The 25,338-nt window shown below is 41.3% G+C and overlaps 2 protein-coding genes across 8 annotated transcripts in view; one reads left to right on the top strand and one right to left on the bottom strand.

Moving 5' to 3' along the window:
- Window positions 1-752: 752 nt before the first annotated feature.
- On the bottom strand, window positions 753-12,273 carry LOC134862245 (protein NLRC3-like). 4 transcript variants are annotated; one of them, XM_063880036.1, is made up of 7 exons: window positions 12,000-12,234; window positions 8,435-8,590; window positions 8,048-8,152; window positions 5,128-5,363; window positions 3,192-4,995; window positions 2,489-2,656; window positions 753-972 (listed from the first exon to the last, which is right to left on the bottom strand). In XM_063880036.1, exons 1-7 carry the CDS (start codon window positions 12,158-12,160, stop codon window positions 768-770), a joined length of 2,835 nt encoding a protein of 944 aa, XP_063736106.1. In that variant the 5' UTR covers window positions 12,161-12,234; the 3' UTR covers window positions 753-767. The 4 variants fall into 4 exon arrangements, with proteins under 4 accessions (XP_063736106.1, XP_063736107.1, XP_063736108.1 ...); XM_063880037.1 differs by lacking the exon at window positions 8,048-8,152 and having other exon boundaries at window positions 12,000-12,235; XM_063880038.1 differs by lacking the exon at window positions 12,000-12,234.
- A 1,184-nt stretch (window positions 12,274-13,457) lies between these two features.
- The window catches only part of bbs9 (Bardet-Biedl syndrome 9), a 160,864-nt gene continuing 148,983 nt past the window's right edge, over window positions 13,458-25,338 (top strand). For all 4 annotated transcript variants that reach the window (XR_010165481.1, XR_010165480.1, XM_063880035.1 and 1 more), the window contains exons 1-5: window positions 13,458-13,645; window positions 16,478-16,596; window positions 17,480-17,630; window positions 22,247-22,311; window positions 22,441-22,554. Coding sequence is in view for 2 of the 4 variants with exons in the window: in XM_063880035.1 (XP_063736105.1) it covers window positions 16,485-16,596; window positions 17,480-17,630; window positions 22,247-22,311; window positions 22,441-22,554 (442 nt within the window). In the remaining 2 variants the exon portion in view is untranslated. The remainder of the gene's footprint in view (window positions 13,646-16,477; window positions 16,597-17,479; window positions 17,631-22,246; window positions 22,312-22,440; window positions 22,555-25,338) is intronic.

The following is a 25,338-nucleotide window of genomic DNA, read 5'->3' as shown; positions in this document are numbered from 1 at the left end:
TAGCTAGTGGTATGACTGCCTGCTCATCAAAGGACACCTGAACGATAAGCGTTGCTAGGCAACGGGGTGTAGCGGCAAATTACAGCGGCTGAGTAGCAGCAGAGTGCGAGTTGACAGAGGCTTGTCATCTTCCCTTTACAAGCTTAAAACATGTATTCATCGTGTGAATTTGGCAATAAAAGTTTCATATTCTGAAAGCCATACTTTGTTTATGTGAAATCAGACGGAACACCTTGTGGCAGCGGGGTGTGGTTAGGGCGCTGGCTGCTGGAGTGGTGGGAGGGGCTCAGCCGGAGGCCAGGCAGCTGATCGGAATCAGGTAATGAGGAACTGAGCAAAAGCATGGTCGTAACCTGGTTCCTTTCCTTTGCAGTAGACTGGGTCCTGAGTGAGGCCTGTCTCCCCTCCCACGCCCGAGGAGAGCGACTGATTCTGTGCCAAATTTGAGTTGCCCGTTTGACCATAAAGATTTCAGTTTGTTACACTTTACCCATCGGTCCTTCCATCATTCTGAAACGGTGTGAGCTCGATAGCTCACACACCTGAACCCAAGTTTTTTTCACAAATCCACGTCTATCTGGAAATGAGCCGTTGCGACTTCTGACTAATTTCGATAGAGCGAGTCACATATTCGTTCGGTACACTTCGGAACACACGTGTACCGAACCAAAGGGCCCATACCGAATATTCAGATGCTCAGTGAGGATCAGTGTAATATCAGCCTGATGTCTGCAGCTCAGAGTCAACACAACTCTCTCATATTCATCTCAGCACAGAAGTAAGAGATGGAGAACTGACCTGAGAGTCTGCAGTCTGCAGAGTGGATTCTCCAGAAGACCTCTCAGCAGCTCCACTCCTGAATCCTGCAGAGCGTTCTCACTCAGCTCCAGCTCTCTCAGATGGGAGGGGTTGGACTTCAGAGCTGAGATCAGAGAAGCACAGCTGATCTCTGTCAGACTGCAGAACATCAGTCTGAATAAAGAACACATGATGAAGTTTAGAAAACAACGTTTCAGCTTCAAATATTCCAGGTTTAATAATCTGTGCAGAGCTGGAGAAGTAGAGGATGTAGAAGTTTAGAAAGTGGAAACTCCTTCAGGTTAAAAACTGTAAGATACAGACAGAGAAAAAGAGCTCTCACAACGTGCTTCTACTTCAATAAAAAGAGGAGACTTCACATCTGAAACTCCATCCACAACATGATGTGCAGCCAGACAAACAACCCCTCAGAAACTGATTCAACTCCAGATCACAACGTCTACAAAGAAGCAGCCCCTCAGTCTGAGTAAAGAACACAGGATGTAAGGTCAGAGAACTACAGTCCTGCTGGAGATAGTTCAAAGGTTACTCATCTTTTAAGACCTGGAGAAGGTTGAGATGCCGATGTCAATAATGATGTAGATACTTTTATAAATGTGATAGTAGATAATTAAAAGTTCCTTGATCATGGATCAGAACAACCTCAAGCCTCTCCCTCACACAGCTCATCAGTACTGACAGCATCTCCACTGACTCATGGAGCACAGAGAGAGTCTGTGGAAGCTCAAACACTGTCCGTCACACATTCACTGTCTCTGCTGTTACTCTGACAAACATTCAGCCGTTTGGAAAGAAACGGGAAGTCATTTAAATGTCTTTGTACTCAGAAAATGATGGGGTTATAAATATATAAATGATAAACAGGGGGGACATGTCCCCCCAACTTTTCAAATTCCTGTTGGTGTCCCCCTCACTTCCACATTTGTTTATAATCTTTTTTTTAACTGCAAGCCGTCATCGCCACCGAGGAGCACACAACCTCTGTGTCATTCAAGTGTGTGTGTGTGTGTGTGTGTGTGTGTGTGTGGCACGAGCGCTTTTTGTGTGTGAGTGAGTGAGTGAGTGAGTGAGTGAGTGAGTGAGTGAGTGAGTGAGTGAGTGAGTGAGTGAGTGAGTGAGTGAGTGAGTGAGTGAGTGAGTGAGTGAGTGAGTGAGTGAGTGAGTGAGTGAGAGAGTGAGCGAGCGAGCGAGACAGCGCACCAGTTACTGGGATTGTTGTTGTTAGCATCTGGTGCTAGCTCGGAGCGACCAGATATGAGGAGCTGTTTCTACAACAAGGTGGTGGAGAGTCCTCTCCTGTCAGACTGAGAGGCTCTGATAACTACAGCTCAGTGAGTTAAAGGACTGTGGGTGTTTGGATAGTTCACTTTAGTCTAAGTTATGTCAGTGCCTCTCTAACAGTTTGGTCATCATCTATGTAGAGCAGTATTTCCAAGGCACACACCTTTATCTATATGATGTACTTGTAAAAAATAAGGCAAGGAATCATTCAAATGTGTACTATAGTTGTCTCTGCTGTTATTCTTACAAATATTCTGCCATTTAGAAACAACTGTGAAATAATTCAAATATATTTGTACTCTTAGTGCTAAACTCTGGGGTTATAAATATATAAATGATAAATACAGTACAAATAGAAAATCACATGAACTACAGCCAGGGATCTGACCTCAGGGTCTCCAGTCTGCAGTTTGGACTCTTTAGTCCAGAACTCAGCACCTCCACGACTGAATCCTCCAGACCTCTGTCCGTCAGCTCCAGCTCTCTCAGAGAGGAGGGGCCAGACTTCAGAGCTGAGGCCACGACTTCCCAGTCTAGGAATCCACAGTCAGGAATTCTGTTTGAACACACATTACAGGATTTGTTAAGATAAAAAAGGGGAAACTTTATATTTACTTCATGCATTTGATGAACCACATTTAGAATATAATGATGTGATTAACATCGGATGTTGGTCCGTTTAATATTTAGTGGAGTGTGATCTGATCCCATGTCTGTCACGTCTTTGCTAGCTACCTTCTAGACTAGAGAAGACTAGAGTCAAAATCGATCAGATATTACTCTGTCTGATTTAACGATGAAGAAACTGCAGTCATGTAATAATGACTTCACTGCATTCACTGATATCTGTGAGACACTGCTGCATGCTGTGATCACATGCTGCTCTGATTAAATATCCTTCCTTTCTTCTGACAAGGAAATGAAGAGAAGAAAGAACTGTAAAATGTTGTAATTATTGAAATCATTACAATAAATGTATTAATTAAATTGTGCTCTCACAGTGTCAACAGCAACACGCTGTATCGTCTTTATTTGAAAAACTAAAATCCTTATCTCCACTTATTTATACAGTTAATCACATCTGGACTTACACAGCCTCTCTGCAGCTCCTCACAGCTGGAATCAGTCTCTGTCGTCCCTCCTCTGATGTGTTGTCCTTCTCCAGGTCCAACTCATCCAGAACCTCCTCTGACATCTGCAGCCTGTAGGCCAGAGCTGAGGGGTGTTTCACAGAGAGTCTCTTTGATCTGTTCTCTGACTTCAGGAACTCTGTGATCTCCTGATGTACTGAGTGATCGTTCATCTCTGTCAGACAGTGGAAGATGTTGATGCTCCTGTTGTCAGAAATGTTAGAACTTCTTATCTCCTTCAGGTTGCTGATGGCTCTCTGGGTGACTTCTGGACGGGTGTCTGTGCGACCCAGCAGGCCTCCTAAGAGTCTCTGGTTGGACTCCAGAGAGAGGCCGTGGAGAAAGCGGACAAACAGGTCCAGGTGGCCATTTTTACTTTTGAAAGATTTCTCCATGGCTCTCTTTAGGAAGACGTCCAGGGATGGGTAATCCTGATCACTGCTATAACTGTCGTTATAGTCTCTTTGCAGGAAGTCCTTCAGTACCGCTGTGTCTCTGTTGGTGTAGCAGTGCAGCATGTAGACTGCAGCCAGGAACTCCTGAACGCTCAGATGAACAAAGCAGTAGACTGTTTTCTGGAAGATCACGCTCTCTCTTTTGAAGATCTCTGTACAAACTCCTGAGTGCACCAAGGCCTCAGTGACATCAAGACCACAGCGCTCCAGGTCTTCTTGATAGAACATGATGTCTCCTTTCTCCAGATGTTCAAACGCCAGCCTCCCCAGCTTCAGAAGAACCTCCCTGTCAGCCTCCGTCAGCTGCTGTGGGCTCGTCTCATGTCCCTCATGGTACTTCTGCTTCTTCCTCTTTGTCAGGACCAGCAGGAAGTGTGAGTACATGTCAGTGAGGGTCTTGGGCAGCTCTCCTCTCTGGTCTGTAGTCAACATGTGGTCCACAACTGCAGCAGTGATCCAGCAGAAGACTGGGATCAGACACATGATGTGGAGGCTCCTGGAGCTCTTCATGTGAGAGATGATTCTGCTGGACTGTTCTTCATCTCTGGATCTCCTCCTGAAGTACTCCTCCTTCTGAGCGTCAGTGAAGCCTCGTACTTCTGTCACCCTGTCCACACACTCAGGAGGGATCTGATTGGCCGCTGCAGGTCGGGAAGTGATCCAGATGAGAGCCGGGGGAAGCAGCTTCCCCCTGATGAGGTTTGTCAGCAGAACGTCGACTGAGGACTGCTGTGAGACATCAGACACAACCTCACTGTTTCTGAAATCCAGAGAGAGTCTGCTTTCATCCAGGCCGTCAAAGATGAACAGCACTTTACAGACAGACAGCTGCTCTGCTGTGACCTTCTGTAAGGCTGGATGGAAAACATGGAGCAGCCTGAGAAGACTGTACTGCTCAGCTTTGATCAGGTTCAGCTCCCTGAAGGAGAGCGGGATCACTAGACTGACATCTTGGTTCTCCAAACCCTCGGCCCAGTCCAGAATGAACTTCTGCACTGAGAAGGTTTTTCCAACGCCAGCGACGCCGTTGGTCAGGACCACTCTGATGTGTGTCTGTTGGTCAGGTAAGGCTTTAAAGATATCCTGGCACTTGAGTCGAGTTTCATTGAGGGTCTTCTTCTTGAAAGCCGTCTCCAGCTGCCTCACCTCATGTTGGGTATTAACCTCTTCACTCCGTCCTTGTGTGATGTAGAGCTCAGTGAAGATCCTGTTGAGGAGGGTTTCACTTTCATCAGTTCCTTCAGTCACACGTTCACATCTCCTCCTCAGACTGATCCTATGGTCCTCTAAAACCTGCTGCAGACCACCATCTGCAAAGAGAAGGAAACAGAGGACAAAGGAAAAAGGTTTAAAGAATCTGAAGATAGAAAGGGAACAACAGTCTGCTGTGAAACCCATCACATAAACCATGAAGACCCCTGCAGACAGATGTTCAGACTTACTCTGTACAGCTCTGGTCTGACTGGCTGTCTGCAGTCCAGCTCTGGTTCTGGATCTTTTTCCACACTGGGGACAGGAGGAGTCTCCTGATGGAGCTCGCTGCTCCCAGTATGAGGTGATGCACTGTCTGCAGAACCAGTGTCCACAGCTGGTAGAGACTGGATCCTTCAGGACGTCCTGACACAGAGCACAGCTGGACAGCTGCTCCTCCACAGGAACAGGACTCTTCCTCTTCCCTCTGTGGAGAGGAACACATCCTTTATAGCACACTGCATTACGTTGAATGATTTTCACTAAAGGTGGCAAATTCTTGTTTGATTTTTTATAAATGCCCCATATCTTTAGCTGATATTTCATCATGATCACTGTCTACATATACACCGACCAGCCATAACATAATGACCAATGACAGGTGAAGTGAAGAACAGTGATTATATTGTTAGAATGAAACAATGAAACCAATGTTAATTTAATGCATCTGGATTATTGATTTGGTAGGTATGTCTGTACACGACAATCAAAAAGCTTTAAAATGGGGCGCTACTGAGCGATAAATGGAGTAAATAAGCCTTTAAGGCAACTTCGACGCAACGCAAGGTACCTCACGGACACGTTGCGTCGTTGCGGGCACCTCACAAAAATTGTAACTTTGCATCGAGGCGACGCAGCCGTAAGGGCTGTGATTGGTCCGCTAAAACGACAAACGTCATTTCCATCATTTCGTCATTAATGTCAAAGGCCTTCATAACCCTATAAAGAGGAAGAAAATCCTTGGTCAACTAAAGAGAGCTAACTGCCAAATAGCATTCCTGCAGGAGACCCATCTATCGGAAATCGAACATGAAAAACTGAAAAAATCCTGGGCAGATAAAGTGTTCTATTCATCACATCAATCAGGTAAAAAGAGAGGAGTCTCAATTCTGATACATAGACAGGTTAACTTTGCATTAACTGTGGTCCATAAGGACACTGAGGGGCGATTCATTCTGATAAATGGATTAATTGATGGAACACAAGTCACTCTTATGCACATATATGCTCCTAATGAGGAAGAGCCAGGTTTTATTAGTACAATCTTTAACACAATTCTGCAGCACAGCTCTGGTATTCGTTTGATGGGAGGAGACTTCAACTGTGTTGTGTCACAACTTATGGATAGACAACCTTCCTCCAAAACTCCAACTTCTAGAATGAGTAAAATGCTTAAACATCTGTCGACAGAGTCAGGCCTAGTGGACGTTTGGAGAGGTAAGTTCCCGAAGGGCAGAGATTTGACTTTTTACTCACATAGACATTCTTCTTATTCTAGAATAGATCTCTTTTTTACACCCAAAGCAGTGTTACAGAGGGTCGAGGAAATACAGATCTTACCAATTACTATATATCTGACCATGCACCTCTTGCTTTATCTAGGATATAGGTCACAGGTCTACAACCAAACAGTGGAGACTGAATGCATCCATTTTGAGCGATAAGGAATTTATCAGCCTTGTGAAAATTGAATTGAATAATTACTTAGATACAAATGTTTCACCGGAAATATCACCTCTCATTCTATGGGACTGTGCCAAGGCATATGTTAGGGGCCCCATTGTTTCATTTACAAGCGCAAAGAAACAGAGAAGGGAAGCAAAACAGCGTGAACTAGAAGACAAAATAAGACAGCTTGACCAACAACATAAAAGAACACCAACCTCCAATCTACTTAACGCTATTAAACTAACACGTAGGGACCTGAATAGCCTGCTCTCCGTAAAGATCGAGGGCAATTTAAGGTTAACAAAACAAAAATATTATGAAAATGGTAACAGGGCAAACAGATTGTTAGCATTAAGCCTTAAAAAGCAGCAATCTTCTAATATAGTACAGAAAATAAAGTCTGACAATGCAATACTTACAAAACCTGATGAAATTTCTGATTCCTTTGCAAAATGTTATCAGTCCCTATGTAAAAACACAGAATTTCTAAATGACATCAAATTAAAAGAGCTCTTTGAACCCATGGCGAAAGAGCTCAACGAACCAATTAGGGAACAAGAAATACAAGATGTAATCTCTACATTGAAAAACAACAAAAGTCCTGGACCGGACGGGTCGACCAATGAGTTTTATAAAAAGTTCAAAGGGACATTATCACCTTTACTGCTAAAAGCTTGCCAACATGCGCAATCCGGAACCCTGGCTCCCTTTTGGAAGGATGCGACAATTGTCGTAATACCCAAGGAAGGCAAAGACCCTGCCACGTGCCAATCATATAGGTCCATATCACAGTTAAATACAGACCTACGCATACTAACAGCCATTCTAGCAAGGCGCGTCAGTAGAATTATCACAGAAATTATCCACCCTGATCAGATCGGGTTTATAAAGGGAAGATACTACGGGGATAATATCAGAAGATTACTAAATCTAATGACTCATCCAAAAGTCAGGGAATAAGAAACAATGATACTGTCTCTTGATGCACAGAAGGCATTTGACGGCGTATCCTGGCAATATTTATTTCAAACTCTGAAACGATTCCAATTCGGCCCCAATTTCATTAAGTGATTCATTAAGTAACCAAATGTCTTGTCGATTCTCCGGCCTTAACTTCATAATAAACCGCCAGTGTTTGCCATCAAAGTTCCAGCTCTACCGTGTTCGCATTGTCTTTCGACTCCATTCCTCCAGAACTTTCCATCACACTCATCATTTATTTGTTTTTATTTGTATTCTAGTATAACTAATGTGTGCATTTCTTCTATATATATCAATATGTTATGCTTATTCTGTATTATTGCATGCCTTGTTTATACTTGCATACTTACTTCTGATTATCTACGGCGCAAATGTTAATATTAAGGAACAGTGTAGATTATTTGATGACATAAAAAACTGAATCCTCGTCAGGTCAGTTTGCAGTAGAAAACAGAGTCTTACTTCCTGTCTGAGGGTCCAGGTTCATTACTGAAGTGTGGAGGTGTGATTTTGGACCCGTCACTCTTCAGAGACAGACAGCTGGAGACTGGAGAATCTGCTCTCTGTCTGTGGAAACAACAAACATTTTATTCGTTTTTGTAAAGAGCAGCTTTTGACCTTTGTACTTTGCCCAATGAATGATTTATGGACTCGCTCTGAACTTGGGTCATTACATTTCAATGATTAACCTGCCAAGCAGCACAGCCTCAGCTCAATTACACCTTTGTCTTCACTTTCATGTTCTGGAATTCTTTACTCTAATTTACTGTGTTTCATTACTGTAATCTGCTACTCAGATCACAACTGAATCCTCGTCAGGTCAGTTTGCAGTAGAAAACAGAGTCTTACTTCCTGTCTGAGGGTCCAGGTTCATTACTGAAGAGTGGAGGTGTGATTGTGGACCGGTCACTCTTCAGAGACAGACAGCTGGAGACTGAAGATGTGTCCTCCTCATCATCATTGTATTCTCTCATGTTCTCCATTCTGATAGATGAACTAGTTCCCCTGGAGACAAATACATAAACACACACCATATAATGCAAGCATTTCAATCAAATCCATCATAATGATACATGTTGGTTTAAATTTGGACTGTCAACAAAAGTTTTAACACTTGCAATTAATCTGCAAACCTTAACGTGTCAAAAAATAAACATAAAAATGATCATATTACCAAGTTTTACCCCAACTACCTTCATAGTTCCAGCGCAGATTTAAACATGAATTGGATGGCAGTGAAAAGCCAAAGAAGGCGGAGGAACTGGCACAAGCTACATGTATCGCACCAACTGGAGACCACTGGACATCAGCAGAGGTGTAAAGTAACTGAGTACATTTACTCAAGTACAGTACTTTTAATTAAGAGCAATTTTGAGGGACCTGTGCTGTGTTTCAATGTTCCACTCTGTACTTCTGCACTACAATTCAGAGGGAAATGATGTACTTTTCCTCCACTACATTTATTTAATCCCTTAAATTGCTAAGCAGATTTGGATTAATGTACATTACACACTACAGTACATTTTGATGAGTATACTTTTACTGTCGCTACTTTAAGTACATTTTGATGAGAGTACTTTCTACTTTCACTGGAGGAACATTTAGAATACTTTTACTGTGACAGAGTATTCCTACACTCTGGTACTTCTACTTTACTCAAGTACAAGACCTGAGTACTTCTACTTTACTCAAGTACAAGACCTGAGTACTTATCTGAGTACTTCTACTTTACTCAAGTACAAGATCTGAGTACTTCTACTTTTACTCAAGTGCAAGATCTGAGTACTTCTACTTTTGCTCAAGTACAAGATCTCAGTACTTCTACTTCACTCAAGTACAAGACCTGAGTACTTCTACTTTACTCAAGTACAAGATCTGAGTACTTCTACTTTACTCAAGAACAAGATCTTAGTACTTCTACTTTACTCAAGTACAAGATCTGAGTACTTCTACTTTACTCAAGTACAAGATCTGAGTACTTCTACTTTTACTCAAGTACAAGACCTGAGTACTTCTACTTCACTCAAGTACAAGATCTGAGTACTTATCTGAGTACTTCTATTTTACTCAAGAACAAGATCTGAGTACTTCTACTTTTACTCAAGTGCAAGATCTGAGTACTTCTACTTTTACTCAAGTACAAGATCTGAGTACTTCTACTTCACTCAAGTACAAGATCTGAGTACTTCTACTTTACTCAAGTACAAGATCTGAGTACTTCTACTTTTACTCAAGAACAAGACCTGAGTACTTCTACTTTTACTCAAGTACAAGATCTGAGTACTTTTACTTTACTCAAGTACAAGACCTGAGTACTTCTACTTTACTCAAGAACAAGATCTGAGTACTTCTACTTTACTCAAGTACCAGATCTGAGTACTTATCTGAGTACTTCTACTTTACTCAAGTACAAGACCTGAGTACTTCAACTTTACTCAAGTACAAGACCTGAGTACTTCTACTTTACTCAAGTACAAGATCTGAGTACTTCTACTTTTACTCAAGTATAAGATCTGAGTACTTCTACTTTTACTCAAGTACAAGATCAGAGTACGTCTACTTTTACTCAAGGGATCAATCATCACCAAATTGCTGACTTCTTTTAATTGGGCCATTAGTAAAATTTGTTTGGCCAGAGGAGTGACCAATCACCAACGAGCCACCACTACCCCTTACTCTGGTTTACTTCCCCTGCATTAATATCTTTCCTGACATTAAAAGATACAGGAAATCCTTATGCACTTCAATTACAGATGGGACAGAGCCTCAAGGGGCAACTTCCGAGTCTCCAAAATGAAGCCCATAAGGAAGTGCCAAAAACCTGCAGTTCCTCGAATGGCCGCGTGGCCTGGCTGCAAAACAGAGCAAATCCCCATAGAACCCCATGTTAAAATGTCTAACTTTGGAGCAGAAATAAACATGTTTACAGCCTGGTTCAAAAAACGGTTTTCTCTGTATAGCTAGTTTCCGCGTTCATGACAACTGTGAGGGGGGTGAATTTTCATTAAAAAATCCAGTTCAAAAGATATTAAGCCATAAAGTTCTGCATAATTAGGGGCGTGGCCGATTTGAGTGACAGCTGGGGTTGTTAAGGTTAGCCGCATGGGATAGCTGTCACCTCATCCACCCAGCTCTCTAAATCGTTGAACTTGACCTATCGGTCGTGTTAGGCTTTTCTGAGTATTTTAATACGAAATTCTGAGGGATAACATGTCTTGCTATGCAGTTAATTGTGCTAACAGACCATCCAAGGATTCTGTGGTTCGTTTTTTTCGGTGAGTGAAATGTTTTATTGAAGTGTATTATATATGTTAGCACCATTAGCAGGTATCGATTTTAAGAGTGCCTTAGGTCACCTCCTTATGCTGTAGGGTAGATGAACTTTACTGCAATCCAGTAATGACCGCTAAATTAGCTAACGTTATAGTTATTGGGAATAATGTTAAAGAAAATATGTTCATTAAATGAAGTCCATCAAAGTATGTTGTTTAATGATGAAGTAGTCTTGCTCACGCTAGCTAGATTGGCTAGCGTTGCTATCGGTTGCTATCCTACTATCCTGAAGTATTGTTGTATAGTGTCAGGTTAACTTACCCCAAGAAACGTATTAAGCCGAAGGAAAATGTCAACGTCTGGTGAGTGCTGCGAGTTACAGTTCAGGTTAGCATATACCGGTAGCCTAACTTCTAGCTACCTTGGTAACCTCGAGGTAGGTGGGCGTGTTCCAGCAGCCAGGCTTCATTCGCCCCGCCCCAGTTTCACTCACAACCCAACCCTTTAACCATTTATGGATTATCCGGGAGCAGGCGGAGTCAGGCACTGACAAGATGGCGCCCATTTGAGCTTCATTTGAGCTCTTCACAAACCTATGGGTGACGTCACTGAAGGTTTGTCCATTATTTTTACAGTCAATGGACAGAGCTCATAACAAGAGATGTCTGAGAGAAATGTGGTGATCATTGATCGCTGTTCTGGAACATTAAACTACGTTAAGCCTTTTCAAGTTAAGCGTTTTAGAATGTCCCCATAAACTGTGTCCATCGAACGGAGGGCAGTCACAGGTTTGTCGAGGCTTTTTTTTTTTCATCGGAAAAGTGTCTGATATCTCCAAAATACAAGTAAATAGACCTACTAGTAAACAAAAATACATAACCAATTACCACAACTTGTTTCAACAACAACAACAACAACAACAACAACAACAACAACGACGACAAATAAGTCAGACTTTTCTGTAAGCATGATGACGCAGAAACAAGGGCATGTTTAGTTCTCCAACACCTGAATACGCCATCGGACTTTAAGATCTTGCTTTTTTTTCATCAAGAGTGTATTTTACTGACATAAAGTTTAACAAAGTAAACATTAACTCTTAGAACGCAAAAACGCAGCAAAGTCTGGTGTTAACACTCACCGTGTTCTCTTTCTCCTGCTCCATCGAGGTGTAAAATGGAGTCTCGCAGTTTGACTTCTTACTTTCACTTTCAAAGTCCCTCCCTGTCTGCAGCTGCTCACTTGGATCACGTTACACAGTTCATTACAGGAAGATAAAAATACACATGTAGCTTTAGACATGCACAGCAAAGTTATTGAATAAAAACAAACAACAATACAGTGTGTTAAAACAACCCAATACTAGTAAGAATCCTACGTTTTAAACTATACTTAAGTCAAATATTTGTTGTGAACGGAGCCCTAAGGTGACATGAAAAAAAAAAAAAAAAAGTTTCACGTGCGTCACCAGTTTCACGTGCGTCACCAGTTTCAAGTGCGCACATGAAACTGGTGACGCACGTGAAAATGGTGACGGCTTGCGAGCAAAGCAGCAATGTCCTTATAATAAAGACCGAGATTGAAATATAGCGCAACTAACTCCTGTACTGTAGTCATTTCTTTCACTGACTGTCTCCAGTAGCCCTATGGGCCAGGCTACATCAATCTACAGCTTTCATGTGCTCACCTAAAACTTTCATGTGCTCACGTGAAACTTTCACGTGAGCACATGAAAGTAAACTTTTTTTTTTTTTTTTTTTCATGTCACCTTCGGGGCTCCGTAGTTGTGTTATCAGTAAAATGTTCTTTAAAAATGTAAATTGTGACGTAAAAAGGTCCCTCATCAGTGTTGTACTTATATATATATATATATATCTGTTTTCGGATTAATATTTATGCTGGAATGTATGTTTGCATTTTGCTGCCAAGATGATATTTTTAAAACTCCTTGATTTACTTTTCGCTAGTTTAAGCTATCAAATCATCATATGCTATATACTGTGCGATCATCATATGTTTGTCGGAAAGACAGATTGTATATAGTACCATTTACAGTTACAACACAGGAAATACAGATACAGAGAGATCAAATCAATTACAGCCTGAATACAGGGGAGATAAGTGGGTAGAGATTTAGAGATATCTAATTGGACAGTTCCAGAGTGTTCGATGACCACCTTGGTGATAATATGTGTTATATATAATCATTTTTAATTAAGCTACGTTTAGTGTATGTATGACTAAATTTCGATGTAAAATTGTTTTTTAAATATGTTTATTGTTGTTATTGGATGTATGTACATTCACGGATATAAAACAGATGATATGGAAGAAATATGGTTGTTTTTTGTGGTTGTATCAATTTGGCATATTAAAAAAATTAACAAGGTATAGAGTTTTTATGGGTATAAAACTCATTTTCCCGGCTGTCATTTCGGTTCTCATTTCCGGTCCTGCGCACAAACGCCTGTCATGTCATGACTCATTTAAATATTACGTACACGACTTTTATATAATAGTGCTCTATTTTCTTCTTCCCTTTCTACACGCTTTCTGTAACAACGTAATATTCCTCTTTCAGGGACGAATAAAGGAAAAACTCATTTTCCCGGCGGTCTTTTGGGTTCTCATTTCCGGTCCTGCGCACAAACGCCCTGCTTGTCCGGTGAGCGTCAGTGTCATGACAACAGGACGATGGCTGCGAGCAAGGGGGTGAGAAATGTGATTTTTGTGTGAGCGAGGAGGGACAACTAAACAGCTTTTACGGACCGGCTTCTGTACGTGAAGGTAAGAAAACCTCGGTAACAATCCTGAGTGCGTTTAGTCACCAGCTGATACGATTTAAATATATTTATATAAGACTGTTCTTATATCTGCTCAGTATCCAGGTAACTTGGAGAGCTAGCTCATTAGCTAGGCTAAAGTTAATTCTGCCGGTTGACGTTAGCTGCAAGATTTTTAACCGTCTGTGTATAGCTTCTGAAGGCATGTGTGATTCATTTAAGTGTTTGTATGCTCCGTCATATTGGACTTATTTACCATAGCAAGAATATTCTTAGTTACAGGACAGTGAACCCACAGGTGCTTGGTCTTCAAAGATTCAGTGGCTTTATGGTCGTATGTGCAAAAGCTATAGTGTGTGTCGGCTGCTTTTCTGTATGTGATGGGACTGTTAGAGGTGTTCGTGGTCAGAGACTCTTTATCCTCTGGAGATGGAGTTGCTCTGTTCCTGCAATTTGAGATCGATTTCTATTGTATTTTGACTTTCTCTATTACATGTAACTGAAGACTGGGAAGGGAATTTAAAGTTCCACCACAGGAAGGCATACCTAAGACATAAAAACAAATCCAAAATGGAAAAGAGTGGTGGTCCAAGGACAATGCAGGTATACATAGACCACATTGTATATATATAATAGAATAAGATAGACAAAAATGTAAAATTAAATACTTTACAATGGAATAAAATAATGCTTATTGTAAAAATAAATAATTATGTGGAATTATGTTCACCCCTTATGTTTGAAAATATTTGTACTCGTCTTATTTTGTTTTATATTTTAGTTAACACTTTAAGTTTAGCTTTCTAAGTTTACATTAATATTTCTATATTAATTCATTTAAATGTAAAAACCCCAGTTTAAATTAATTTTGGGATAATACAGCATTCAGATTCTTACAGTTTAACCTTCCATCCTGACCACTTGAGATTTTATTTCTTTCAGGGGTTTCTAGTGTTATATTTGGGTATATCACAGGAAGGTCAAATAGCTATTGTGATATTAATTTTACAGCCTTAAACTGTGTTGGTTACTTTCCAGTAGTGGCTCAGTAAGTAGGGGCTTGGACTGGGAATCGTAGGGTCGCCGGTTCAAGTCCCCGAACAGACTTGAAAATATGGAAGGTGGACTGCTACTTGGAGATGTCCCAGTTCACCTCCTAGGCCCTGCTGTAGTGCCCTGAGCAGGCACCAGACACCTCCAATCCCCCCTCCCCATTGCTCCCCGGGCGCTGCACAATAGCTGCCCACTGCTCCTAGTACTAGGATGGGTTAAATGTAGAGGACCAATTTCACTGTGTGTGCTCTGCTGTGTGCATGTACAGTATGTGACTAATAAAGAGGGTTTCATCCTCCGGTTCTATTCTATTCTATCTATTCCCTGAGCCTTCAGAGACGTCAGGACGCCTTCCATCACAGAGGAGTGAACAGGGTGCCTGGCCCCTGACATAAACAACATGGAGTTTATTGACATTTCCTACCAGCCTAATGCTTGCAGAGAGCTAAAAGGCACATTTTACATTTCATTGATTTATAATAACTGGTTAGGGCAAGTTGCAAGAAGTGCAGATGATGTGCAACAGGTTGTGTCAAGAGGAGTCAAAAACTCACAAAGCCAAACCACACAGTGATAAATCCATTACCTGTCAGAAGTAAAACTGCTAGAATAATAAGAGTGTCGGGCAGGGGTTTGCGACGATAGCTTCCGGCTTCTCTCCCAGCTTTCTGTCATTTCATTCTGCATCATTACAAAATAATCTAACAGGTCCATGCTTTTGGGATAATATTTTATTAATTTCAAAGTGTATTCATTTCCTGGTTTGCTAATAAAAGCATACATAGAGAATCTTTGTACCCGTCTCTCTCAAAGCAATTTAAGCGTTCATGGTTTTTGAAATATCTTGGCTGTAGATGGTGTGATATTCCTTTAACTCAGCTCTAAGTGGCAGTGCAGATAGGAAGGATTGCCTCTCTGGATTAGCTGCCTGTTCCACCTGCTCAGCATTTAGCAAGTAGAAAAGCTGCTTGCCCCCACCTCTCTTTGTTATTTCCCTCTCTACTCTCACACTCAAGTCATGTGATCGGCTCTTCTGCCATTCCATTGGCTGCAGATTGATTATCCGGTGTTCTTGTAGTGAACACGGTTTGTGGTTTAATTCGGTTCATGCTGAAACAATCTGATCTTCCCTCCAGACTGAAAACAAATCTGTTTTCATTGCACCTTGACCATCAAACTTTGAAAAATGATGTAGCATGCAGCAGTACTTACAATGCTGTGTGCTATTTGAAGCTATTTTACCGGAGTTTGTGTCTTCATGGCTCATACTAACTGTAAGTGGCTTTGGTTGAAAGCATCAGCTAAAGGAAATGTAAATCTGCCAAAGGCTTTCGCAATATAGCCCCTTCGTTTGAAAATGAACACATGACAACTGTTATATTTGTACACATGTATTTAAGAGGTGCATTATAAGACGAGCACAAATTTCAGGTGTGGGTCATATTCCATTATACTTTTGGAATTTGCTGTGGGCCATTCAAAAAAGGACAACAGGCCGTAGTATGGACACCCCTGCCCTAGAGCGAGGCGCCTAAACGACCAACTACTTTACTCAGTGTGGAGATAAAATGCGCTTTAAGTAATAAAAAAAATATCCATGTTTCTTTTTCTCATCTATCAGCTAATAGCTTGTCTTTAAATATAATATATTGCGACACATTTTGAATCAGAAGTGATATATTTGATTAGAAAAATGGCACCAAAGAGGAAAAGGCCTTTGTGCATGTCAGGTGTCTAACCATTTCCCTCCTGTCTTTTACACTTTCTCTCTCCGTCCAATCAGGGGCAGCATGTCTCTGTTCAAGGCCCGCGATTGGTGGTCGGCAGCGCTTGGTGAGGGGGAGGAGTTCGACCAGGGATGCCTCTGTGTCGGCGACGTGGACAACAGTGGCACTGGACACGGTCAGTGTGTAGACAGGAAGAGATGCACCATTAACGCACAGATCTTTCCTGTCTTATTACACCACTTTACACTTATGTGGATCAAAAAACAGAGTGAAATACATATCATGATGTATGTTGCCAAGAAAATAAGAAATATATCTTAAAGATTTAAAACATCTACTGCATGACAAGTTTTATTTGCCACTTTTGACATACTTTAATAAGCAAACCAGTTCCCTCTAGAGTAAAAACAAGCTAACCAGCCACAGCCAAAACATGGCACAGTGGTTCTCTGTTCTCGTATGCAAGTAATTTCTTATCTGGAATCAAGATTGGGCATTTGGGATGTTTTGCTTTGAGTTTATTAGTTGTGCTCAATGCTTATATTTACTGTTGTGCCATTTGTACTGTGACACTGACATGCTCTTTAATGTGCATGTGGAAAGGATGCATGTACAGTCTTTATGTGATTCTTTTTGGTTGGGATTTCAGATTCTTTTCTAATCCACAAGTGATAAAAACATGTCCAAAAGACTTAATAAATCATGGGTATGACCATCATTTACTTCTATCATATTGTTGTATGCCCATTCACACTATAAACTCTAACATTTGAATGTTTGACAACCTGAAACATGATGTGTATAACTAAATTATGACTTGAAAACCTGAACACTTTATGCTGAGCTGACTCCCTCCCATCAAATGCCCTCTATACAATTTACTTCAGGTTGAGTAAATGAGAGTAATTAGTCTGCATTAAGTTCTCCAACTTTGTTTTGTTTAAGAAAAATCTTGTTTTACCTTAGCAGTGACAGCTCTCCTGCTGTTAGAGGTAACAACTTCCACCCTGACTTATCTCACGTAACATCTGTCACGCTTTTTGTTTACACCTTAATAGACAAGGTGGTGGTGGGCAGCTACATGGGGATGCTGCGGATATTCTCCCCAAACGTCAACAAGACCAGCGAGGGAGGTCCGGCTGACGCCCTGCTGCTGGAGGTCCAGCTAAAAAACGCCATCATCCAGATGGAAGTGGGCAAGTTTGTCTCGTAAGTACACTGGAACTCGGGGAGAAGGCCATCGAAGGGGTGAAATAGATTGCCTTGTGGTGGAATACAGATTAGTGTTGTCACGATACCAATATTTTGGTACCGGTACCGATACTAACATGTATTTCGATACTTTTCGGTACTTTTCAGTACTTTTCAGCAAGATTGCCGAAACGTCGCTTCAGATCGAAAGATAGTGACGGCATTAAGACTATTATGCAGACGATATGCCTATGTCAGAAAACGCTGTCACAACTTAACGCACCTAATGCGTTTTATTTTTTTTATTATTACTATTATATTGCATGAGTGTGACGTGATGAGGCGGGGGGAAACATTTGTCTCCGTGCAGCAGCGAGAGAGAGAGAGAGAGAGGGGCCGAAGAGAGAGAGGGGAGAGAGAGAGAGAGAGAGAGAGAGAGTATACGGGCTCGGAGCTCCTAACAGTAGCCTGCAATGGAGCCGTTGTCACGTCAGAGAACCGGCTCTCTGACACATCACTGAATTTGTTTTGTGAAAGACTAGTTCTTGGCTACTGATCGTATTTCTGCGAGGATGGTAGCCTACGGACTGAAACAAACTTTAAAAACGTGAAATGTGGTTGGTCTCTGTGTGCCCTTCCAAATATTAACTAGGCTACTGAGCTATTCCATTTGAAAAGCGAACGTGCCGCCTTCTCCGCTATTGAAGGCGTTATCTAGCCTACACGTAAGGTGCAACTTTTTTTTTGCCCTGACATGACTTGCTCACTTCAAAAATAGTTTGGCTCCCTGTCATTTTAAGGGGGAAAACCTTAGTTTGTGAGTTAGCCTACCTGTTGTCCCCTGAGCTCTGTATACAGGTCTGGGTGCTTGTCCTGTAAGTGTTTCGTTAGGTTGGACGTGTTGCCGCCCTTCGCTTGGCATGTTTTAAAACACCTTTTGCAAACCGGTGCATCTACATTTGTTGGTTTGCCTTCCTCATCTGACTTCAAGCCAAAATACTTCCAGATTGCACTTCGGGGAGTGACAGGTGGTGCAGCAGCCATTCTTCTCTCCTGCTCCTCTCAGTTGTATCCTAGTTACCACGCAACGTTACTGATGAGTTTCCCGCCATGTACCGGTACTTTCCAAATCCCGTACCGTACCGTTTTAAATGCCTCAGTACCGCGATACTTCGTTAGTACCGGTATACCGTGCAACACTAATACAGATTACAGTTTGTGTTAATCCCAATAATGATCTGTGATTAATCACAAGCTTAAACGACTGATACTTGTATTTTGAGGGGGGATAAAACAAATACTTGTGTGTTGTTGTAATAAATACATGCACGACAATTTGAGATCACAGGGTTTTTCACAGCTTCATTTTGAGGATTTCTGTATTATTCTCTTGGAATCCGTTAAAGTAGCAGACAATCACACAAAGAATAACATCTGCGACAACGCGTATGAAAACAGCTTGCCTGTAAAGTTAAATCTCACCCAGTGAAAGGTATATCCATACATTAAATGCCATCGTGTACTTCAGACATGTTGTGCTTCAGTGGAAAGACACTGCCACATGTGCACACGACTTTAGTTTACGCTCACGCTCCATCTGCAAGGTTTTTGAAGCGGACGTTGTTCTTCTTGAGGTTGTTCTTGGAGGTTCTTGAACTGGGTCCCATGATTAATATGCATTAAGGTTCCCTGAGTGTAAACACGCTAACAGCACTGGTTGTTATATTTCCCCTCTAAATGACCTCTTCCCTGTGTACTCATGTTTAAAAAAACACTGTTAATGCAATTTATGAAAAGACACCGGATGACGAATAAAATATCAGATATTTCTTTCTGATTTGTTGAAATGTTTAGTTTAAGACGTCACAATTTAATGTTTCATAGTTCAGCCATAGATATGTGAGTTATTAGACTGGGGTTTTACCAAATAATGGATCTTAAACATTTACAATATCTCGAAAGCATTGTTGAGTCCAAAAGTCTAAAAAATAAGTGAACACAATGTTTTTTATCCAGGGTTATGTTGCTTCAAACCATAACTGTTGTCATTAAGCCTTTCAAAACAACAAAGCGCAGCATGCAGTGCTAATGTATATCCAGTAAAGGAAGTTAATTTAATACAAAAAGGCATGTCTTTAAACCAATGAAACACATCAGGAATGACGGTGTTGATAGACATTCAAAGCTTAATTTAAAAGTAATTAAAATAACCTAAAAAAAGAACATTCAGCCCTAATGCAGATACTCCTGACACACGGATCGTTGAGGCTGTTGTGTAATCTCTCTCCTTCACTTCAGCCCTGTTTGCTGCCTTGCTCTACGTGAGGGTGTTAGTAGGTCGAATTAGCATTAGCTTAATGTCCTCTGCCAGGTACAGCAAACTTAAATCACCGCCTCACGAACGCAGAGCTCGACCTTACTGTGTCAGGGAGATACAAGTCAAACCTCCTGCCGTTTAAAGGCTACTATGGCATTCACATGACATCACTTTTGTATTTATGAATGAGAAAATAGAGACCAGCACTGAACCTTTTACTGTGACACCCAACAAGATAATGGTTGTTTGTAATGTTTATGAATATCATTATAAAGTTGATGCTCATATTTGTAGCGGCTTAAGTAGGTATGAGGTCATTGTTGGACAGGCTTGATAAAGGAATTGAACTAAAGGACTTTTGGATTAGAGGTCAGATAATATGCCATATCTGTGTGTCTGTCCAGGACACAGGTCTTTATTTAACTCCATGTCTTGACCTTATGTCGAATATAAGCATATGTAGTATAGCTTAAAGACTTATAAACACATATTCACAATTCATAACCAAGATTGGGAGGGTTACTCTTAAAATATCCAGAGACTTTCTGTAACTTTAGAAATACATCACGTTAACCAAACAGTAGTTTAGTGACTAAGTCTCTGATGAACCAGAATATGCCCTGTTTCACATAGGCATTGAACCCCTAACCCTGGCACTTCACCAGTGATCTGAACAATAAACATCCCTAATGCTTTTCGATGGGTGCACAGGAGGCTTCCACAAAGTGACGTTTCTGGGAACAGCTACTGGTGGTTTTGTCCCGAAGGCTTCCCACATCATCGCATTGTAAGCCGAAACCAACTAAATCAGTCTGCTTGCAAGAAGTCCTGTTTAGTTACCTGCGGTTTATCGGCCCAGCATTCTTCAGAGGCGTTTTGGTGTCCGGCCCGGCCTTGACAGAGAAGCACGTAAATATTGCCAGGACAGACTGACAAGAAAGTGGGCAGATGGTGAAAAATGTAACTTCAGAACGGACTCGAGTGGTTTTCCAAGAAAGAAAGAAAGCTTGTGGGATCCAGTTTTCACCTCCCTTGTTGTTCTTCTCTTGACAAACAGTGGTTGATTGTTAGTGAGACAGCAGTTGTTCTGGGTCCAACGAGTGGGCCGAGTCCTTCTCCGTGGCTTTGTGGTGAAGCAAACATGTGAAAATCCAGGATCAGCATCACTGAGACCAAAACCAACGTTAGAATAAACCAGCAGCTGTTAGAGCAATTATTCTAGGAGTTAAACTATGGACTGGATACCAGCTGAAAATATGGTTTCAACCACAGCGGCAGGAAGCATCTGTCATGCATAGCTAAAAAATAATAACTCTGAGCTCCGTAGGGGAAGAAGTAAAAGAAGCAATCAGTTATTTAAGTTTATGAAGGTACCGCTTTGTTATTTATTACTTGTTTTTACTTATTTAAGATAAGATGAGATGTACCTTTATTAATCCTGTGGGGAAATTCAGGGGTTAAAGCAGGAACAGAATAAGAATGAAAAACAGGACAGTGCGGTTTCACACAGGATAGTAAAATAAGATTAAATAAAAATGTTATGTTAAAACAAACTGTTTAAACCAAAAAGGACTTAAATTAAATGAACATATTTACATTTTGTGTCCGGATTGTTAAATATATTTACATTGATGTGTACAGATTCAGGTAAAAAGTGCAGGTTTTATGTGAATTTACGCTTTATTTAACCCGGAGAAGACTCATTAAGACTGCCAGGATAGGGAGCATTATAGATACAGACAGCAAACTAAAAACAAGAACAGATAACATATCACTGTCACAATTAGAAACGTCATGAAGAAGCATGCACCACAAATACTTCCAGCAACGACAACTGCTCCAAAGATCTGTGACGACCGTATTTCTTAATACAGAAATCACCCAAACGAACAGGAGCGATACTTTGACTGTAAACATTTTGGATACTTCCTCAAGTCGTTAAATATTGTTGGTTTTGTTCTTTTTTTTTTGTGCTTCCGTCCCCTCTGGAAACAGATATTGCGTTGTGTTCACAGAACGTTAGTGGGGGAAGCAAAATACCTCTAAACAGATGCTGATTTTTAGTAGCTTCTTAAGCATGATGTAGTATGTGCAATCAGACGTAAATATAGGGTTAAATTAAATGGGCCCCATTGTCACCAAACCCAGATCTTGTTATATTTTAGCCATCAAATCTCCCGCCTTCTGTTCAAAGATCTTACTGAATTTTCTGAGGTGTGTGTCCAAGATAATAAGCAAGCAAAGTGGGCGTTGATTTTCATATTTACCATCATGGTTACTATCTCAATGATGATTGTCTCTTTTGTTCTCTTCTCAGGTGTTCAGATCTGCTTCATCTGGCTGTCCTTCACCCCAGGAAGTGTTCAGTCTACTCTGTTTCAGGTAACACACAGAAACATTACGCAGCTGGCAGTTAAATGCCTTTTCTGTTTTGTTGTCTGTATTTAGAAATGATCACTTATAGACTTTGAGTTTATGTGTGTGTGTGTGTGTGTGTGTGTGTGTGTGTAGGCACTGCAGGGAACGTGGAGCATGGAGACCAGTACCAGCTGAAGATGGTTTACGAACACAATCTGAAGAGAACCGTCTGCAACATGACCTACGGCTCCTTTGGAGGGGTCACAGGTAACACTGATATTTTACGTGTGTTTTGGCTGGAACGGAATCACTTACTGATTCTTGCATCTCATGGTAACATCTCTCCGACGTCACGGGCATAGTCATATTCATGCAGATCATATGCAACAAAGATCAGCGGAGAGTAGAAGACTTTTAACAATTTGGGAGATATAAAACTTGACCTGATGCCACCAACTGCCGCTCCTTTTAAAATGCTGGAGTTTTGATTTGCATACGTCTTTACTTACTTGCTATTTAAGTCCCTCCCAATAGAGAGCCTAAGTCCCGCCCTTCTACTTCCGACCCCATGGGACCTTATTTCGGAAAAAATATGTATGGTAGGCAATGGCGTGAGAGAAATGATTTTTGATCCCGTTTGAATTGTGCCATGAATTACACATATGATGTTTGACAGTTTAAAAGATCATTTTGGCAAGTCAAGAAGAACAGAGTTTGTTGTAAAACTGTGAAGCAACACTTATTGTTGTGAGATACCGCTCGATGAACCACATCTCTGGTCTCGCACAATACACGTCACCAACACCACAAGCCAAAGAAGACCCATTGCTGGTACGCCTACAACTCGGTACAAAGCACACAGGCGTCTTGTTAAAGTTCTCTTCATGTCTCTTATGTTTAGTGGAGGGAAACAAAGATGACATCAGTTACGCAACTCTTGGCTTTGTAGTATTTCTAGTTGCGTATTTTCATAGCCTTATATTTGAACAGTTTTACGACAAACTGATTTTCTTGACTTGGGAAAGATTTTTAAAGATTGACAAACATCATACGTGTATTTCATGGCACAATTCAAATTCAATCATTTCTCTATCGCCATCGACTACAATACATATTTTTTTCCGAAATAAGGTGGTCCACCGGAAAGGGAGGGACCTAGGCTCTCTATGCAAAGTATGGTAAGAGGCACTTTGAGTACCCAGATGCTGCACAGTCAAAAAGTTGTGTTTGAAACACAAGACACTTCTTACACTCAAGACTGCCATCTTTGTTGCACATCAAAAGTTACATCCACGATTTCTCCCGTCAACACACCAGCTTACAAATAAAACATATAGGTGTGGGGTTTATCTTTATTTAATACACATGTCCACTATACTAGTTTTTGAAAAGAAAGGACCGTTCATTCAACCGTGTTAGGTGAGTTTGTAATGCTTTAGTACCGCCAAAGATAGCCTTGCTAGCTAGCTAAAGCACAGCCGCGATGCACTTCCTGTGAGGGCAGAGGAAGGTTAAAGAGAGCATTCCTGTAACGTTGCTTGCATGTCCTCACAACTATACAAGTTCAGGTTCATGCGTGCGAGCGAACATCTGTGCATGTGCTTTTGCACAAGTGGTAATTGGCAGCGCTGGACAAATGCATAAAACTATAAACGTCTCTAAGAGGAGGGACGGATGGAAAGAGAGAGGGGTCATATAGCTGCACTCTCTCCACTCAATTGGGCTTTTGGAAAAACCAAGTAGGGGAAAGCCCTTGAGTAGTCAGTGTCCAAGAAAAACACAGACACACAGACACACAGACACACACACACACACACACACACACACACAGACACACACACACACACACACACAGACACACACACACACATACACCTTGACAATGCAGCCTTTATTGAGAAGTGCCATTTCTCTGCTTTAAAGGGGATTCCCCGTCCGTGTGTGTGTCTGTCTCTGTGTGTGTGTGTGTGTGTGTGTGTGTGTGTGTGTGTGTGTCTCTCTCTCTCTCTCTCTCTCTCTCTCTCTCTCTCTCTCTCTCTCTCTCTCATGATGGACCCCTGATTCACTCCATGTTTACAGTGTGTGTGTGTGTGTGTTTGATAAAAAGAACAGTATGGGCTCTTTTAAGCCAATACTTCGGCCTGTGGAGAGTGAACATGCAGCTGTAACACACACACACACACACACACACACACACACACACACACATGCAATACATAGACACATTAAAACACGCTCCTTGCCTTTCCTTTCCTTCCCTCCTCTTCTCTTACCTTTCCTTCTCTTTCCTCCCCCTTTCCTTTCCCTAATTGATGTCATCCTCTCTTCTCCTATAGTCGCCACTAGATGGCGGTGCAGGCTGTGTATTTTGCAGTTCCTGAAACTTTATGAATGGGCTCCTGTGACGTGTCTTGTGGGGAAATTCCCTCTTTCCACCTCCTTCTCAAGCTGCAGGTCAGAGTTCAGCTGCATCACTCTGACCTGTTAGTGAGTCAATGTCTACCTCACGGACACTCCAGCAGGGAGGTTTCTGCTTCAAGCACATCACCATGGAAAACTTAAGCTTTAGGTTTTAATACAGCACTGAACTCCCTTGGTATGCATTTCATTTTGCAGCACCATATTAAGGAGATTAATTACAGACTGAGGAGAAATGAAGTTAAAGTGGATGTGAAGGAAATGACAGAAAACTTTTTCAGTTTTGCCAAATGTACTTAATTTTCTCTCTTTATGTCTTTCGTTATGTTGCATTATTATTGCGTTTCGTTTCCGTTCCCTATCTTTCTACCTTCTTAACGGTTTGAATTGGAAAAACACATTTAAACCTGGAAAGTATTGAACCATTAATCAAGGGAAAAAAGGCTAAAGAAATGAAAACACGTTTTATTTTTTAGTAACAATCGTACAATCCCTTTTATATCACACAATACATGTTCCTTGTTGCTGTTGTGTTGGTACAGAGGTTGTTTCTTTTGTTATTTCTGGTTCCTGTTCAGGTCCTTTGAGTTTGATGTGGGGAAGCTGCCCGCTGATTGAGCTTTCCTCACAGTT

This window comes from Eleginops maclovinus, chromosome 3 (genome assembly GCF_036324505.1).
Source record: "Eleginops maclovinus isolate JMC-PN-2008 ecotype Puerto Natales chromosome 3, JC_Emac_rtc_rv5, whole genome shotgun sequence".
Lineage (NCBI taxonomy): Eukaryota > Metazoa > Chordata > Actinopteri > Perciformes > Eleginopidae > Eleginops > Eleginops maclovinus.
The sequence above is the reverse complement of the archived record's forward strand: the minus strand, read 5'-3'. Positions and strand labels throughout refer to the sequence as shown.